The sequence below is a fragment of the Echinops telfairi genome, unplaced genomic scaffold, assembly GCF_000313985.2.
Source record: "Echinops telfairi isolate 266 unplaced genomic scaffold, ASM31398v2 ScPeMD7_7468;HRSCAF=8506_0, whole genome shotgun sequence".
NCBI lineage: Eukaryota > Metazoa > Chordata > Mammalia > Afrosoricida > Tenrecidae > Echinops > Echinops telfairi.
In genome coordinates this window covers 29,767,359-29,785,635 of record NW_022111369.1, presented here as the reverse complement: position 1 = coordinate 29,785,635, position 18,277 = coordinate 29,767,359, and the positions used below count along the sequence as shown (strand labels likewise).

At 40.0% G+C, this 18,277-nt stretch overlaps 1 protein-coding gene across 1 annotated transcript in view; it reads left to right on the top strand.

Annotated features, from left to right (window-relative positions):
* The window catches only part of LOC101652285 (probable E3 ubiquitin-protein ligase HERC6), a 61,075-nt gene that overhangs the window by 7,149 nt on the left and 35,649 nt on the right, over positions 1-18,277 (top strand). The window contains exons 4-10 of the mRNA XM_004703426.3: positions 1,403-1,500; positions 8,840-8,967; positions 10,817-10,953; positions 12,565-12,632; positions 13,370-13,491; positions 14,894-14,953; positions 15,568-15,661. Of these exons, the coding sequence (XP_004703483.2) occupies positions 1,403-1,500; positions 8,840-8,967; positions 10,817-10,953; positions 12,565-12,632; positions 13,370-13,491; positions 14,894-14,953; positions 15,568-15,661 (707 nt within the window). The remainder of the gene's footprint in view (positions 1-1,402; positions 1,501-8,839; positions 8,968-10,816; positions 10,954-12,564; positions 12,633-13,369; positions 13,492-14,893; positions 14,954-15,567; positions 15,662-18,277) is intronic.

Below are 18,277 nucleotides of genomic sequence, written 5' to 3'. Positions count from 1 at the left end.
CCTATCTGTGTTAGTCCAGGTAGACTAGAGAAACAAATCCATAGAAACTCCTATGTGTGTAAGAGAAAGCTTTATATAAAGGGTAATTGTACATTAAGAAAGCATCCCAACCCAGTCTAGTCCAAGCCCTAAGTCTGATATTGGCCCCTATGTTCAATACCAATCTATAAAGTCCTCTTCAGACTCATGAAACACGTGCAATTATGCCGAATGCAGGACAATCACAGGTCAGTGGGTAGAAGTTTTGGATCCAGTGGCATTACAAGCATCTCAGTGCTGACAGGGGTCTCTACGTGGTTTCTCCAGCTTTAGAGGTCTGGTTACATCAGGGTAGGTCCTTGTGGCTTCTCCGGTTCAGGGCACTAGCATAGTTCCACGTGTCTTGTCAGCTGCAATGTCTCCCAGGGAGTGAGCAGAGACAGAATATGTCTCCTGCCTCCAAGTAGGAAAATCAGGATTTCCCAGAATTCTCAGAAGAAGACCATGCCCACATAGAGGCCTCACTGGCTATGACCCGATTGACAGACTAGACTCCACCCCTTCACTCTTAATCCTCTCGCGTCCCAAATTGACACCAGATTATGTAACTACCACACCACCCATGGAAACAATAATCAAGAGATTAATTATTTTGGCCAAGATTTCTTTGGGCATACCTGCTGCAGGAGACCCCTGTGAAGTGTTGAAAAGCAAAGAAGTCACTTTTAGGTGTAAGGTGCACGTGGCTCAAGCCATGCTATTTTTAGTGGCCTCATATACATGCGAAAGCTGGATAGTGAAAACTGGAGACCAATGGCTGCCTTTGAATTGAGATGTTGGCAAAGACTATTGAATACAATGTGACTACCAAAGAAACAACAAATTTGTCCTGGAAGAAGCACAATCAGAATACTCATTGTGTTTCATATTTTGGGCACATTATCAGGAGGAACCAGTCCCTGGAGAAGGAAAAGTAGAAGATCAGAGAAAAAGAAAAAGACCCTCCCTAAGAGAAAGATGCACAGTGGCTACAACAAGGGGCCCCGCCCGCCATAGTGATGGTTGTGAGACCCGCACAGGGCCAGGCAGTGTTGCATTCTCTTGTCCCTTCTTAACCAAAAAATAACAGCAACCACTATGTGACATAAATGCATGAGAGACAACGGCAGTAGGCAGTCTTGAAGTGTAGTTTTAAGGTTAATACCCTCAGGCCTTGCAGAAGGTTAACTGCTCCCAGAAAGAAATTCTGAAATGCCAGTTCTTTTTTCTTTTCTAAAGCACGGATTCCCCTCTGTTTGTTAATATGCATAGTTGTGATTCTTTACATTTTTGAAACTGTTTTAATTAATTATGTAGATGTTTTATTAACAATGATGAAATCTGGGCTTGTTTTTATAATTTAGAAATTCTGCTTTGTTTTCAGCAGTGCAGAGCTACAAGCCTCGCTCAATTGGCGCTCTAAAGAACCTAGGTGTGACTTATATCAGCTGTGGCTATGAGCACACTGCAGTGCTTACCCAGGTAAATCCAGTGTGTTACAATGTTTTTTAATTTCAGAGAAATATTACCCCAAGGTGTATGTACTGATAGCTCTATATGTTGGGTACAACCCAATGTACACACATCGTATAAACAAAGAAATTTTCAAATCTCATACAAAGGCCAATATCACCTTTAGAGAATATTTTTAGATAACTATTAAATTAGATTATCACAGGAGTTAACCCTCCCAGCAACCATTCTCTCATACTGTGTAGCTTTACTGATGACAATTTTTATAGAAGCAACAATGTAATTCTTAGCTTTCAATAACTCATATTACAGACCAAAATACACTTTCTTTCAATCTCTTGCTCTGCACAATCTTGAGCTACTCGCCTGAATTTTGTTCTCTCCTTTTATTGGCTATATCGTACATTCTAGCAGTGTGGGTTTTCTCCATAGTCAAAAAAGTAGACTTGATGATTATTTATGTGATTGAAATGTTCATTTTTAAGCTCTATGGGCCAAATCATTTTTAATGTTTTCTTGAACTTGGGGTGACTGTTTTTAAGGCAAATTGATTTTCCATTCAATGATGAGTACCCATGTTCTTTTATGGCATTGATGTCAGTCCCCACAATGCAACATCACTCTTCCCACTACCTCCGGGCGTAACCATTTCTGTTCATCCGTTTTTCCTATCCCTTCTTGCCTTCTGAACTTTATCCATGGGTGAATGCCCTTTTGAGCTCATACAGTTGATTGTTCTAAGGATGCACACCTCCCAGGTGTCTTTGTTCATGTAATATGGTCGTAGGCAGGTGCCTCCGAGTTGCTTCCGACTCATAGCTACCCCATGTACAACAGCACAAACCACCACCCAGTCCTGATCCATTCTCCTGACTGTTCATAGATTTGAGTCCATTGTTGTAGCTATGGTGTCAATCCATCTTGTCAAGGGGCTTCCTCTTTTTGCTGCCCCTCTACTCTCCCAAGCATGATGCCCTTTTCAGCGGACTGGTCTCTCCTGATAACAGGTCCAAAGTTTATGAGACAAGGTCTCACCATCTTTTCTTCTAAGGAGCGTTCTGGTGGTCCTCTTTCAAGACATATTTGATTTTTCCTTTTGGCAGTGCACGGTATGTTCAATATTCTTCTCCAGAACCATAATTCTAATGCCTCAGTTCTTCAGTTTTCCTTATTCACTGTCCAATTTCCACATGTATATGATATGATTGAAAACCCCATGGTTTGGGCCCGGTGCACTCTAGACATTGAAGTAACATCAGTGCTTTCCAACACTGTCAGGACATCTTGTACGGCAGATTTACGCAGGGCAGTGTGTTGTTTGACACCTTGACTGCAAACAAGATGAAATCCTTTGTCTCCCTTTATCATGATTTTACCTATTGGTTCAATTGTGGAAATTTTGGTTTTCTTTACATGGACTTGTATTCCGTAAAGTCTTCATCACTTGCAGCAAGCAAGTCCGTGCCATCTGCATATCGCAGGCTGTTAATAAGTTTTCTTCCAATCCTGATACCACATTTTTCTTCCTAGAGTTAAGTTTCTTTGATTATTTGCTTAGCATACAGATGGAAAAAGTATTTATATCCCTACCAGGAGAACTAATTGTGTAATACATTTATTATTGAAATTCACACACCAATCACAAAAGCTAATGGTAAATAAATTGAGGAATTCTAACAACTTCTATCTTAAATTGATCATATGTGTAATCAAGGTGCATTAATAGTCACCAGTCATTAGATTACAAAGTCAGGAACAAAGAAGAATGATCAGTCGTTGTAAAATATGGCCTTGGTGATAGAAGTGGAGCTGGGGAATATGTGATCGAATTTTCCAAAGAATAATGATTTCCTCATCACAAATATGGTTTTTTTCTTCAACAACATAATCAGTGACTATGCACATAGACTGTGTGAGATGGAATGCACAGGATTCAAATCTACATTTATGGCAAGAGTTGATGGGGAATTTCAATATCATCAGCCAAAAATGACTGAATGGGCTGACTGTAGAACAGGCCATCAATTGCTCTTATGTAAGTTGAAGTTGAAGAAAATTAAAACAAGTTCACGAAAGCCAAAATACAGCCCTGAGTCTATCCCACCTGTATTTGGAGAACATCTCAAGAACAGATTGGACACGTTGAATACTAATGACAGGAGACTTGACAAACTGGGATACATTTAGAAAGCCATACACGAAGAAAGGAAAATAGGAACACAGGAAAGGAAGAAAGAATCCAAGTGGATGTCAGAAGCACTCTGAAACTTGCCCTGAACATAGGGTAGCTAGAGCAAATGGAAGAAATGAGGAAGTAGAGAGTTGAACAGAAAATTCCAAAGGACAGCTCAGAGACAAAGTATTATAACAAAATGTGTAAAGACTTACAGAAACAAAAAGGAAGAACATGCTCAGCATACATCAAGCTGAAAGAATGGAAGGAAAAATTCAAGCTGCAAATGGAAATACTAAAAGTTTCTGTGTTTCTATGAGCAACTTAAGGAGCCCTGTTAGAGTAGTGGTTATGAGTTGGGCTTCAATCCTCAAGGTCAAAAATTCAAAACCACCAACCACTCCACAGGCGAGAAAGACAGGGCTTCCTACTCCCATAACGAATTTTTCTTCGTTGTTACCTGACCCTATGCAAAGGAATGAAATACCCCGTGGTCGAATGCCATCCTCGTAATTGTTCTCATGCTTGAACCCATTGTTGCAGCCATTGTGTCAATCCATCTCCTTCAGCACATATCTGGTCTCTTCTGACATCCCTTAGATCCATTATTTATAGCCTGTATTTTTAAAAGCCTTTTGATGTCTTCCAGAATGAGGATCTTAACGTCCTCCCACAGCTCATTGGATCTTCTGTTATTAGTGTTCAATGTGCCAAATACATTCTTGAGATATTCTCAAAATTCAACTGGGATAGACTTAAGTTCAGAATTTTGCTCTTGTGGACTTGTTTCAGTTTTCTTCAGCTTTATCCTGGACTTACATATGAGCAATTGATAGTCTGTTCCAGTCAGCTCCCGGCCTAGTTTTAGCTGCTGATGTTGGGCTTTTTCATGATCTCGTCTCTCAGAGGGAGTCAAGGTGATTTCTGTGCAGTCCATCTGAAGAAGTCCATGTATACAGTCAATTTTGTGTGGTTGAAAAAAGATACTTTCTACAAACAGGTCATTGGTCTTGCAAAATTCTATCATGGGGTCTCCAGCTTTGTTTTGATCACCAAGACAATGTTTTCCAACTACTGTTCCTTCCTCTTTGTTTCCAACTTTTGCATTCCAATCACCATTAACTATCAATTGATCTTTTTTTAAATCATTTTATTAGGGGGCTCATACAACTCTTATCACAATCCATACATACATTAATTTTGTAAAGCTGTGCATCATTTGATCTCTTAATTACAGCTTTGCAGACTTTGATGAACAGCACTGGGGTTTTGAAAGCTTGTAAGTGGCCACCTAAGGTGCAACTATGAGTCTCTCCCTTTCAGAACAAAGAAGAAATCTGATAAAGTAAGATATATAAAAGGGCTTCAAAAATGTGGGAAAATTCCATTTTTCATGAACTTTTTGAAGACCCTTATAGAATGCTGTCTTTGTGCATGGTGTGATGTCTCCTGAGGCTGTGGTCCTGAGCTTCCAGGCCTAGCAACTCATTCCCTCCAGGTGCTAAGTTATGGCTAAGAAGTTTTCATCACTTTCCTCCTGTATCCTCTACTACATTCATGGAGATATTTGTAGCACATATACATACATATGTCAAAATATCCCTTGTCAAACTATATATATCTTCCTGGTGGTAGTCCCATCTGCCTTCCTAAACCTGTTCAAGTTGTCTGTCTATCTATATATCTCCTTGTACATTATCATCATGACTGTTATTGCAGGGTTGAGGTCCAGGTAGTTGTATTTACATTTGTTGCTGTTCACTTCTATGCTCCACCTAGTGTTTTCCCATGGCTTTTGTGCTCCCCCTTCTTGTATATCACCTCTGCCTCCACACAAACAAAAACAACCCAAACACGCTGCCGTGTCTACTCTGAATCATGGTGACCAGAATATGGGGTTTCCAAGGCTGTAAATCTTTGTGGGAGCAGAAACCCTCATTTCTCCCACTGCCTTCACACATGTCCTCCTTTGAGATAAGGATTTGGGGTCGCTATGAGTTGGAGCCAACTCAACAGCACCTAACGACAACCACAGTTCATGACCTACTCTCCCTTTCTATTCCTGACAACTATGAAATATGTGTCTGTGTAAAACTTTTCTTTCTTTAGTTGTGGTCTCATACAATATTTATTCTTTTGTGATTGGCACTTCACTCAGCATAATGTCCTCCTCTAGATCCATCCATGTTATGAGTTGTTTCACATATTTTATTGTGATTCTTTAATATTGTACAGAATTCCATTTTGTGTATATGCCATAGCTTGGTTATCCACACCTCTGTGGGTGTCTCCATCCTTTTCCTACGTGACTAATGCTGAGATAAACAGTGTTGTACAGCTTTCTTTACATATCATGGCTCTTATTTCTCTAGGACATACATATCTGGTAATGGAAGTTCTACATCACATGGTATTTCTACTTACATATTTTTTAGGAAGCACCATACCATTTCCATAGTGGTTTCACCATTTTTCAGTTCCAGCAGCAGTATATTAGGGGTCCAATCTCACCAGTTCCCCCCTAGCATTTTTTTGGTTTCTGTTTGGGGTTGGTTTTTTTTAACTTAGCTATTATTTCTGTGGTGAGGAGATAACTGGTGTGTTGGTTTTATCTCTTGAATGGCTAAATATCACGAGCATGTTTTCATGTGGTTTTTGCCTGCCCAAATGTCTTCTTTAATGAAATGTCATTTCATGTCATCTGCCCATTTTTAAAATTGCATTCTCTCCCTTTTTTTAATTGTGTTGAAGTCTTCAATAAATCTTAGAGATTAGCCCTTTGTCCAATATACCGTTACAAAAAATATTTCCCACTCTGTGGGTTCTTTTGAAGAGGTCCCAGTCATCTCGTCTGCCTCCTACTGTCTGGGCATTTGCAATTATGTTTGATAGTGTGCATATGTCATGTACTAGGACCTTAACATTGCCCTTGTTTTTCTTTGATAATCTTTATAGTTTTAGGGTTACGTTTAGAATCTTTGATAGATTTAGTTTTTGTTTATGGTGAGAGACCTGAATCCTGTTTCATTTTCCTTCAACCAGATACCCAGTTTTGCCAGTACCAAGATGATCTCTCTCCATTTTGTAGGTTCAGCCTTGTCAAAGATGAGCTGTGCATAGGTGGATAGAGTTACTTCTGGGTTCTCAACTCTAATTCTTTCTTTGGGTGTCTGTCATTGTACCAAGATGAGGCTATTTTGAATACCACAGCTATGCAGTATTCCCCCTTTGTTCTTATTAGGAGCACTTTGCTTATCTAGGATCTCTTTTCCATATAAGTTTGGTGATTGGTTTTTCTATTTCTTTAAAGAATGATTCTGGATCAGGATTATATCTCTAGACTCCTTTGGTGTTCACAATTGCAGTCTCCCTATCCATAAACATGTCATATTCTTTTATTCATGTAAGTTTCTTATAATAGTATCTCATAGTGTTCTTTATATAGATCTTTTTTATATCTTGGATTTATTCTTAAGTACTTCATTTATTGGGTGACCATTGCAAATAGCATTGTTTTTCTGATTTCCTTTTTAGAATTTCCTTTCTCTGTTGTTGTAGAGGATTCTGATAGAATTGGTATACTAATCTTCTACCTTGTCACTTTACGGAATCATTATATTAATTCCTGTAGGTTTCTTGTTGAGTCTCTGGGCCTTCCTATCTATAGGATCATATTATGTACAAATAGAGGTCATTTCACTTCAGTACCAATTTGAATGCTTTTTATTTCTCTTTCTTTCCTACTCAATTTTGAATAGGAGTGATGATAAAGGATATGTTTGTCTAGTTTCATTTTGCTAGGAGGATATTTTCAGGCTCTCATCATTGAGACTAATATAGGCCATACGTTTTTGTATATGTTGTTGTCATTAGGTGCCTTTTCCATGGAATGGTCTCTCCTTGTAATATATCTAAAGTATCATCTTACTTAATCATCATCTTAATAATCATCTTACTTAATAAACATTCTGGATGTACTTCTTCCAAGACAGACCTATTTGTGTATATACCCTTTCCTTTACTGTGTTGAGGAATTTCCCTTCTATTTCTATTTTGCCGAGAGTTATTGGGAATGGGCATTCATTTGTCAAATGTCTTTTCTGCATTGATTTGATTTGTTTGTTAATTTATGTGGTAAGTTACATTGATTGTTTTTCTAATGCTGAACCATCCTTGCAAACCTAGTATGAATTTTACTTGCTCAGGATGCACTGTTGGATCCTATTGGCTAGGATTTTGTTGGAAAGTTTTGCATATATGTTCACAAGGGATACTGCTCTATAATAATGTGCTTTTGTTATTTTAGTGGTATCTATGACTTGTTTTAATATCAAGGTTATGCTTTGCTTTATAGAATGAGTTGTAAAGCAATCCATCCTTATCTGTGTTTTTGAACTAGTTTGAGTAGAATTGGTGTCCGCTTTCCTCTGAATGTTTGGCAGAATTTACCAATGAAGCCATCTGGGGCAGGCCTTTTTTGTTGTGGTGGTTTGTTGTTCTTTGGGGGAAGGGGAGCCTAAGAAGGTGTCAATGACCTGTTCGATTTCTTCTTTTGTGATGGATTGTTCCAGAAATTTTTTAAGCTTAGATTGTGTAAATAACGTGTTTCTAGAAAGTGTCATATTTCTTTGAGGTTTTTATGTAGAGTAATAAAAAAATGGTTTTAATTGATTGTCCCAAATGCATGCATGCACGTATGTCTATATATATATATTGAACCCTCAGTTTTTTCAGTTACTATGTTTTTCATAGTTGGTAGTTGGTAGGCGAAAGCTAGAATTGTATTTACTTACCAAATCATCTTTTCAAAAGAGATTATTTTCAGGAAAATACTCAAATAAATAAAGTAACTTTATGCTTTCATTTTGGCATAAGTCTAAATCGAGTTAATATATCCATTCATTTATGCCAGTGATTTTTTATGTTGTATTTGTTAATTTTACATTCATTAGAAGTAAGTAAGGACACATACCCAATTTAAAGTTTGTATTTCACAATCTATTTCCATACAAGAGAACTTTAAAAAGTTCATTGAAAAACTGAATTAAAAGACAGTGATTTTTTCCCCATGAAGTTTTAGAAGTTACCTCCTATTAACTCTCTAGGATACTTAATCCTTATGCTGTTGGTAATTGTTTAGTTGGGAATTAATCTGATTTCTCTCCTTTTAAACAGGATGGTAAGGTGTTTACATTTGGAGACAATAGCTTTGGACAATTGGGTCACAACTGCACAGCTGAGAAGAGAGGCCCACAACCTGTGGAAGGAATTGATGGCCTCGTTTCACAGATAGACTGTGGATGGTAATAACTTACTTTATCACGAGTAACCAGGACGACTTTGCCGTGAGTAACCGGTACGACTTTGCCGTGAGTAACCGGTACTACTTTGCCGTGAGTAACCGGTACTACTTTGCCGTGAGTAACCGGTACGACTTTGCCGTGAGTAACCGGTACGACTTTGCCGTGAGTAACCGGTACGACTTTGCCGTGAGTAACCATTACGTGGTTGCTGTGGAGTCGATTCAGACTCCTGCTGACCCCGTGTGCTTCAGGGTAGAACTGCACTTCCTAGGGTCTCCTCTCTGCCATCTTTCAGAAGTAGATCTCCTGGCCGTTTTCCCAGGCACCTCTGCGTGGATTTGAACCGCCATTGTTTAAGTTAATAGCTGAGTACCATCCAGCGACACCTTTGTCTAGATAGAAACGATTATATTTTCATGCTTAGGAATCACCCATGAGGAATTTAATTAAGCCTTCCCCCCAAATCAAACGCACTGCCATCCAGTCAATGCCCACTTTCAGCAGCTGTAGGGCAGGATAGAACTGCTGACGTTGCGGATTGCAGCTGGACTTGTGATCACCCTGCCACCAAAACTCCTTAAGCACTTTAATATGTAGCTGCTATTTTCATTGATCTTTTCCTTTCTTCATATTTATTTCTTTATAATAGAGTTTAGGTTTCCAGGGGTTTTTTCTTGCCCTAAAATATTACAAAAATAGCAGTAGTTGCTATCTGAGTTGGTAAGACAAGAGTGAACAAAGCAATCTCAGGTGCGTTCTCACTTCCCATAGAGTAGCTCTGACTCACATTGACCTTTGGCATAACATGACAAAATGTTCCTCAGACAATATTCTGTTGTGATCCAAACGTTGCTGTTAGCTAATATTCGGGAGTAGATCATCAGACCTTTCGTTTTAGTCTTATTTAGTCTAGAAACTTCACTGGACTCTATGCACCCGAGTGACCCTTTTGGCATTTGAAATACCAGTGCCTTAGGGCCCAATATCACCGCAACATGAAAGCTCCCACAGCGTGACAGACAGAAAGATGGGGGTTGGAGAGCACCGTTGTTATAGTTTAGATGATGCATATTTACATATATAGTCAAAGCTTTATATAACCTAATTATGAGGACATATGGAATATTATGTGCGCAATTGCCTCAGATGCAGTTGAAAGTCGGACAATGGATTGATGCATTTGCATTGTGTTGCTGGTGCAGAATACTGAAAATCCATGGGTCGGGTAGGAGAACAAATAAATTCGTCTTGAAAGAGGTCTGACCTGACTGCTCCTGGAAGTGAGGATGGAGAGAGTTTATCTCATACTTTGGACATGTTACCAGGGGATATTAGGCCTTGGAAAAGGAAATCATGCTTAGTAAAGTAGAGGGTCAGCCAAACAAAAAAAGAGAGAGAGAGAGAAAGTCCCCCCACCCCCGCCACACCCCACCAAGATGAATTGACATATGACAGCAAGAGTGGGCTCGTATCTCATAACAATGATGAGGATGGTCCAGGAGCAGGTCGGGTTCTGTCGTACACAAGCTCAGTGAGAGTCAATGGCACTTATCAACAACTACTAACAATTTACTTAGACAAGCAATTATATTTAAGACAAAAGTGATAGAAACCACATAAAGTCCATCGCCCGTCAATAATATTCTACTGTAAAGTTAGTAATCAGTTAATACCATCCATTGTTATTTAGAACCTTCCTCAATATTTAGATGCTTCCTAGAGTAGCATTGTGAAAGGATATTGGGGTACTTGGCTATAAATCCTGTATTTTGTGTGAGGGAACATCATCCCCTCCCACCACAAACAGGAGTATTTCAGTCTTCGTTGTGTTGTGTTCTCTCTCCTGTAGCTACCACACCATTGCATATGTCTACACCACTTGTCGAGTGCTATCTTTCGGCCATGGACCAAGTCACACAAGCAGCTCAGCTCGTCCGGACGCCCTGACAAATAACTTCCATGTCAGCTGCCTGATTTCTGCTGATGGTAAGAGCGGTTCCGCTCACCTATGACTTTGTGCTGAATGATGCCACCAATGAGAAATAGTATCCAACTGCTTGTGGTTCTCTCAGTACTTTCATTGTAAATTCGTATTTTATGAATTTTTTTCTTATGTGTGATTCTTATATTTTTAATCATTTCTAAAACGTAAAGGATTGCAAAAGAAGATGCTAAATCAGTCTCTTAAGCAACAGAACATTTATATATGAGGGGATTCTAAAAAAATCCATGGAAAAGTAGGGGTAATAGATAATGGAATTTAAAACACTGTTGAGAAAAGGAATTTATACATGTGTAGGATATCCTTTTAGATTGCTTTATGCCCTGTGGGGATGATTAATGATGAACTCCGACGGAAAGATAATAATGTCTCTGACGTGAACCAGAGACGTATGTGAACCACACATATGTGAACGAATTTTGAGCTCTCATTTCATCTTAGTCCTAATAGAAGAACAATAAGTTCTTGTGCCATGACCCTACTTGGCACTCGCCCTCATGAAAAAAATCACTGAAGATATGGGTGCTACAGCAAAATGTAGCACAAAATAAGAAATCAGATGGTGTCCAGCTATCAGAAAGAATAGCATCTTGAAGGCTTTTCTTAAAACAAGCAACCATTTAAGTGAGCAGTCAGCCAAGTCCACATGGAAGAAGCACAGTAGCTTGTGTGATCTAAGAATTGTAAGTAATAAAATCCAAACCCAGAGGAAGAAACGGTATAAGAGCTTAAATTCTAAACACCTGGTTTGGGGAACACTATGGATAATAGTGGGAGCCCCAAATCCACTTGCAGGGTCCCCACGGCAGATTAAGTTCCAGTGAATCACCTCTGATGGAGTCTAGGGGTGTAAATAGCCTTAATATCAGACAGAGAGAATTGCAAAGTGGATTGTAGCAGCTTTAGTTTGGATAAAATGTAAGACCTTATCATTTGATCTCCCGTTTGACCCATTTTGAATTTATTCTAGTTTTTAAATATTTTTGGGGTTTTGAGTGAGGTTTTTCTCTTATTGGACCATTGATTGCTGGGTCCTTTATTGGGGGCTTTTTGTTTTGTATGTTTTTTCAGAATAGGGAATTCAAGATAGGTAAATCTGTAGAGACAATAACTGGAGAAATAATTACCTAGGGCATGGAAGGGGATGGGTGATGGTGGGAAATGGGGAGTCAACAACAATGAGTACAAGAAAGAAGAAAATGTTCTAAAGTGGATTATGATGATGTTTGCACATGCTTTCTAATATGATTGAATTGTATGATGTATTAGCTATATCTCAATCAAACTCTTTTATATAAAGAGATCATGGAGTTTCCCCGGGAGCTTTTGGAAACCCCCTCACCTATGTAGCCACCCCTCTTGAAAGCATGTGCACCTAGTTTCATTATGCAAGTTCATAAAAAGTTAACTTTTACACTAAATGAGTTATATGACTTTCCAATCTTATCAAAGTTAATATGTTATGCTGTTGTGGTCACCATCCATTTACAAACATGTAAGTTGTGAGTAAATAAGTAAGTTTGACATGGGAATGTCATCGGATCTATTTTTACTTCTAAAACCTCTAATCATGGATTTTTCATTTTTTTCCCCAGAACTTGCAAATGCTCACATCAAACACATTTTTGCTGGGACATATGCCAACTTTGTAACACTGTATCAGGTATTACACTTCCTATTTTAAAATATATATTCCCCTCTAGATTTTAATCTTGATAAGAGCCCAGTGGATTGTACAGATAGGAACTGGAAACACAGGGAATCCAGGGCGGATGATCCCTACAGGACCAGTGAGTGGTGTGAGTGGTGATACTGGGAGGGTAGAGGGAGAGTGGGTTGGAAAGAGGGAACCGATTATAAGGAACTATATGTGACCTCCTCCCTGGGGGACAGACAACAGAAAAATGAGTGAAAGGAGACGTCGGACAGGGCAAGATATGACAAAATAATAATTTATAAATGATCAAGGGCTCATGAGGGAGGGGGGAGCGGGAAGGGAGGGGAAAAATGAGGACCTAGTGCCTGGGACTTAAGTGGAGAGGAAATGTTTTGAGAATGATGAGGGCAATGAATGTACAAATGTGCTTTACACAATGTATGGATTGTGATAAGAGTTGTATGCACCCCTAATAAAACGATTTAAAAAAAAGAACCCATGGAATAGTTATCATTATCGCAATTTTTTTTTTAAAATAATGAAACTAAAACTCAGTGTAAGCAAAATATCCAAGGACAGAAATGGTAAAACCAGGCCTGAATGCAAAGTCTGGTTCACCAAATCCCCTTCCCTCTGGGCCCCTCTGCCACGAGCGAGCGCCAGCTGCCTCGCTGGGTTATTTGTTCCTCAGCATGTATGAGCGCACATCGACCGACCATCCTTTCTGTCTTTCTTTCTTGAAGGATACTGCTTCCCCGAGTGTTTCCAGGAAACTCCTGCCAGAAATCATCCGCATTCACCCGCCCCTGGCAGAAAAATGGATAACCGTGGAAAGAGGAAGCAGTCAATATGAAGTGGCTAAGAGGTTACTTAGACTGAAAAAATATAAACCACTTTTATCTGGTTCTGAAGGCTTGCTCATTTCATCCTAGATTTAAGAGATTGTGGGCTTTATTGTACAGGCCTTTGCATTACAACCCAACTTCACTCATGCATTGTTGAACAAAGATGTTTTCAGGTTATACAACATCCCAGCTACCTCGCTGGGTGAGGGAGATGTAGCAGTGCGTGAAAACGCTCTTTCTCTCCACAGACGCTTCAAAAAGGTGGATGGTCTCTAGATCTTCATAGTCTGTTCTCCAGAGCTCTATGCATTTTGATTTTCAGTAGGACAATTTATACTTAAATCTAGATGATTTGAGCAATTCATCTCTGAAGGTGTCATAATATTTAGCAACAATGGGCACCAAATAAACATCATATTTGAAACTTGTAGGAGATGATAGTATCATTAAGTCCACGTCGTGAGTTACTTATTCACACATAAGAATAAAGGAGATGCATTTTACTGTAGGGTCAAATCTGTATTTTATTATTCAGGCTTGTTACAGTTACAGAGAACCTTTGCAAGAGTTAAAGAGGTTTGGATGTTTTTACATTTCAAATTCTTGCTTTCTGGGACTTCAGGGGTATGTCTAAAATGGTTCTGCTGGCTCAGCAAAGTGTAGCTGCTCGCTCAGAAGCTTTAGTTCAGACACTAAGCCAAGCCAAAAGATCAAAGCCATGGACTTAAGTTGGTTTTGATTCGTGCCCACCCTGAAGGCCCGAGGAGAACTGCTCCGTGGGTTCTCAAGGCTCCATGTGCTCCTGTTTCTCCCACGGAGAGGCTGGTCGCTTCCAGCCACTGACCTTTTGGCTCGCAGGAAAGTGCTGTAACCATGGCACCATCAGGACTCCTTAGACATTGAAACAAGACCCACACAAAAACAAAACATTGCGAGAAAATCCATTCTAGCTCATTGTGACTCTGTTGGACAGAGTAGAACTGTTCCCTAGAATTTCAGAGACTGAACCTTTCGATGGGATCATACAGCTTCTTTTTCCTCTTCCTCCCAGAGAGCAAGTGGTGAGCTTGAACCACCAACCTTGCAGTTAGCAGTCGAATGCTTATCCCACCATGCTACCAAGTCACCTACACATTAAATAGACCCTCTTGAATATATGTTTTGATGCTTAGGAATTCTGTAAGCCTTGCTCGTATTTGACCTCAAAATGCATGAAAGATGGTTTGCTTCCTTCTCTTTCCCACTCTCTGCTCTTTGTTTTCTATAAAAAGGACCTCCTGGTTTTTGCTAGGAGTTGTGCTTCTACTTATTAATCCTTTTTAAACCAAATGAGCTCCATAAAATTAATCTTGTACCATAAAATTAATCTTGTACCTTTTAACAGTAAATTGTAATTTAACCCTTATGCTATTACTTTTGCAGTGAAATCAAAAAGATATTTTCATCTCCTGCTTGTCTGACTGCAAGTTTCTTAAAGAAACGGTAATACTGACGTGAGATTTACTTAGCACTCTAGAGAGCTAGCATACTGATCTAGTAAAGATGTAATATTACCATAGAGCTGATAAACTGTTACCCACTCTCTTTTAACTAGAGATTCATAAGATACAGCGTTTGTGTGTGCGTGCTTGTCAAGAAAGTTGATTATTTGAAAGGAGGCACATTTTAAGAAAACAAAAATAACCCCACACACACCCCTCCAGGGGGACGAACAACAGAAACTGTGGGGGGAAGGGAGACAGCTGGAGGTGTAAGATATGAAAGTAGTAATAATTTATAATTTATCAAGGGGTCACAAGGGTGGTGGGGGAGGGAGGGAAAAAAGAGAAGCTGTTTCCAAGGGCTCAAAAGAAAGTAAATGTCTAGAAAATAATGATGGCAACTTATGTACAGATATGCTTGATACAATTGATGTATGGATTGTTATAAGAGCTGTAAGAGCCCCAAATAAAATGATCTTTTAATTAAAATTAAAAGAAAACAAGAATAGCTTGTATCTGAAATGTGAAACAAGTAATGATGTATGAACTTAAGAAATATCACTTTCTATGTTTATGTGAGTTTATATATGTATGTAATTTTTTTAATGTCCAAAGAGGAACTGAACAAAGAGTTTCCACTGGCGTGGACTTAAAGATGGCAAGAAAAACCTTCAACAAATTAGTAAAAGAAGAATGGATTTCTTTCCTGGTAATAGTCCATACTCACTCCATACGTATAATAACAGAAAGTACTGCAGCTTAATATGGGGAGGCGTGGGTGAAAGGGGATTTTGATGATGGCTAAGACACTAGACTAATACAAAGTGGCTTTAAAAAGTTCCCAGGAAAAATGGTTGAAAGATAATGAGCTTTTTCCCACCAACGTTTAACCACCATAAGCTCCCATGTGTTCATTATGAGATGGCTATATTCCAGTCATTACATTAGAGGACGACTTTTTTTTCAATGGATAGCATGCTTTCATTTTCAATGCAACACCATCAGTGCTGCCGAGGTCCGCCTCTTTCAGTGGTGTGAGTGAAAGAACCACGGTGTGCGAACGTTTCAATCGCATCCCTCAAGGATTTCTCAAGGATTACATGTGTACATGAACGTATAAGCTTTATTTTTTCAATCAGACACCCTTGTCTGGCTGGAAGTCGCACCGGAGTCCCAGAGTATAGTACACAGAAGGATGTCTATAAGCACATCGGGAACAAGCAGGCTATGGGGCAAATTTCAGATGAACTCTTTGGGCATGCTCTTTCCTTATTTTGGACTGAGGGGAGATTTTTGCACTTCATTAAACTAAGCAATCAAGTCCTAAAGGGCTAGGTTAGGTTTCCCTGTTCCTGGAGAGTTAATTGATTGACTTGGCTTTCACACCTGCTTGGATCAGGCACCCTCTTTATCAGAAAGAGGGATTTAGTCAGGTTTCGGGAAGCCCTAGTGGCACTGTGGGTTGAGCCTGGGGCTGCTAATTGGAAGGTCAACGGCAATTTGAACCCCCGAACCTGTGCAGCAGGAGAAAGATAAGACAAGCTGCTTCCATGAAGATTTACAGCCTCGGGAGTGTTCTCCCTGCCCTCCAGGGTTAGGATGAGTCAGAAGAAACGGAAGCCTCAGTTAGGTTTACATTTGCTGCCCTGAGGCTGAGCACAAGTTACCATGGCTCAGGCCTCTAACCAAAAACTCACACTCACTTTCAGTGAGTCAGCTCTGACTCGTTGCAACCCTATCGGACAGGGTTGACCTGCCTTCTGCCTCCGTGGGTTTCTGAGACTGTAACTCGTTATGGAGTAGAAAGCCTCCTCTTTCTCCCGTGGAGTGGCCAGTGCCTTCAAACTACTGACCTTGTGGTTAGCAGCTCACTGTGTAAGCCACGACACCACCATGGCTCCCTTCATCTTGGGCCTCGTTTGTCAAATTAACATCCTGAATTCAGAGACTGAAGTCTTTTCTCCACTCAGATCCTGCTTCTGACTTATCCCTTACCCGCTTTCAGTCACATATGCTTTACCTGTAAGTCAAACGGTACTGCTATTAGCATTCCAGCTCATCGAAGCATGGGCTTATCCCAAACAACACATCCCTATGATCGATATGAAGAAAAGATCGAAGTTGTCAAGGATTTCGTTTTACTTGGCTAATCAGTCAATGCTTGGGGAAGCAGCAGCCGAGAAATCAAATGTGCGGATGCGCTCAACCAGAGTTAAAGAGCAACATGGTCACTTTGAGGACAGGGGTGCACCTGACCCAGGCCATTTTCTGTCACCTCATATGCACCCCATAGGAATAAAGAAGACTGCAGAAAATTTGATGCACTTAAACTACATTATTGGTGAAAACTATTGAAAGTACTATGGAATGCCAGAAGAATAAACGAATCTGTCATGGAAGAAGTACAGCCAGAACGGGCCTTAGAAGTGGGGATGGTGAGACATTGTGTCACACACAAGCTTTAGGCTTGTTATCGGGAGGAGGCAGTCTAAGAGGAAGATCCTCCATTGGAAGGCTTGATATAGCAATGAATTTAAATCAAACTGTGTTTGATTCTGCGCCCACGGGGTTGCTATAAGGCAGCGCTGACTCAGCAGCACCTCCCCCGAAGTACGATGGGTGGGTAACTGCCGACAAGCTCTCTCGGTCGGATCTTGGGTTCAGTCTCATTAGGCACCTTGAAGGGAAAAAACACGTCCACTCCGAACGATGACTTTTAAGCGGATCTGCTAGGCCAGTTTAGTTCAAAGCAAAGAGGTCAGCTCAGAAAGTTAAGGCAACTCTTTTGTGTTTTGTATCCCCAAGGGGTCATCTTGGTAGATCTTCGCAAAGTATATGACACTGGGGCTTATTAGGTGGAAATTTTAAGAAAATTGAAAGCCGCGTTAGTGAAGAAAATGTGAATAAGGTTATGCTAAATAGTTTTTTTTTCCCCACCATGGCAATGCACCGAGTCATTCTTTGAGCAAGGGCTGTCCTACAAGGATTTCCTGGGGAAACTTTACCCTTCTACCAAACAGCCCTGATCTCTCTTTGGCTTCTTTTTTCCCCTTCAAAACTCAAAGAATGTTTCAAAAGAACACAGTTTGAGTCCCTGGAGGAGGCCAGAATTCAGTCATCTGACCCATCTCACTGCAGTGAAGGCTAGGGAATGCAGTATTTCTGGTTGAACAACCCAGGGAGAAAATACAGCAGGATTGGTACACCATGAGATGGGTGCACGGTGTACTCTCCATCACAGCAGATGTAGGGTCAGATAAATGTGGATGGGGTCCCCTGCTCTGTCACCTTCTGAGTGGTCTCAGTGAGTCTCTCTTTCCTCATT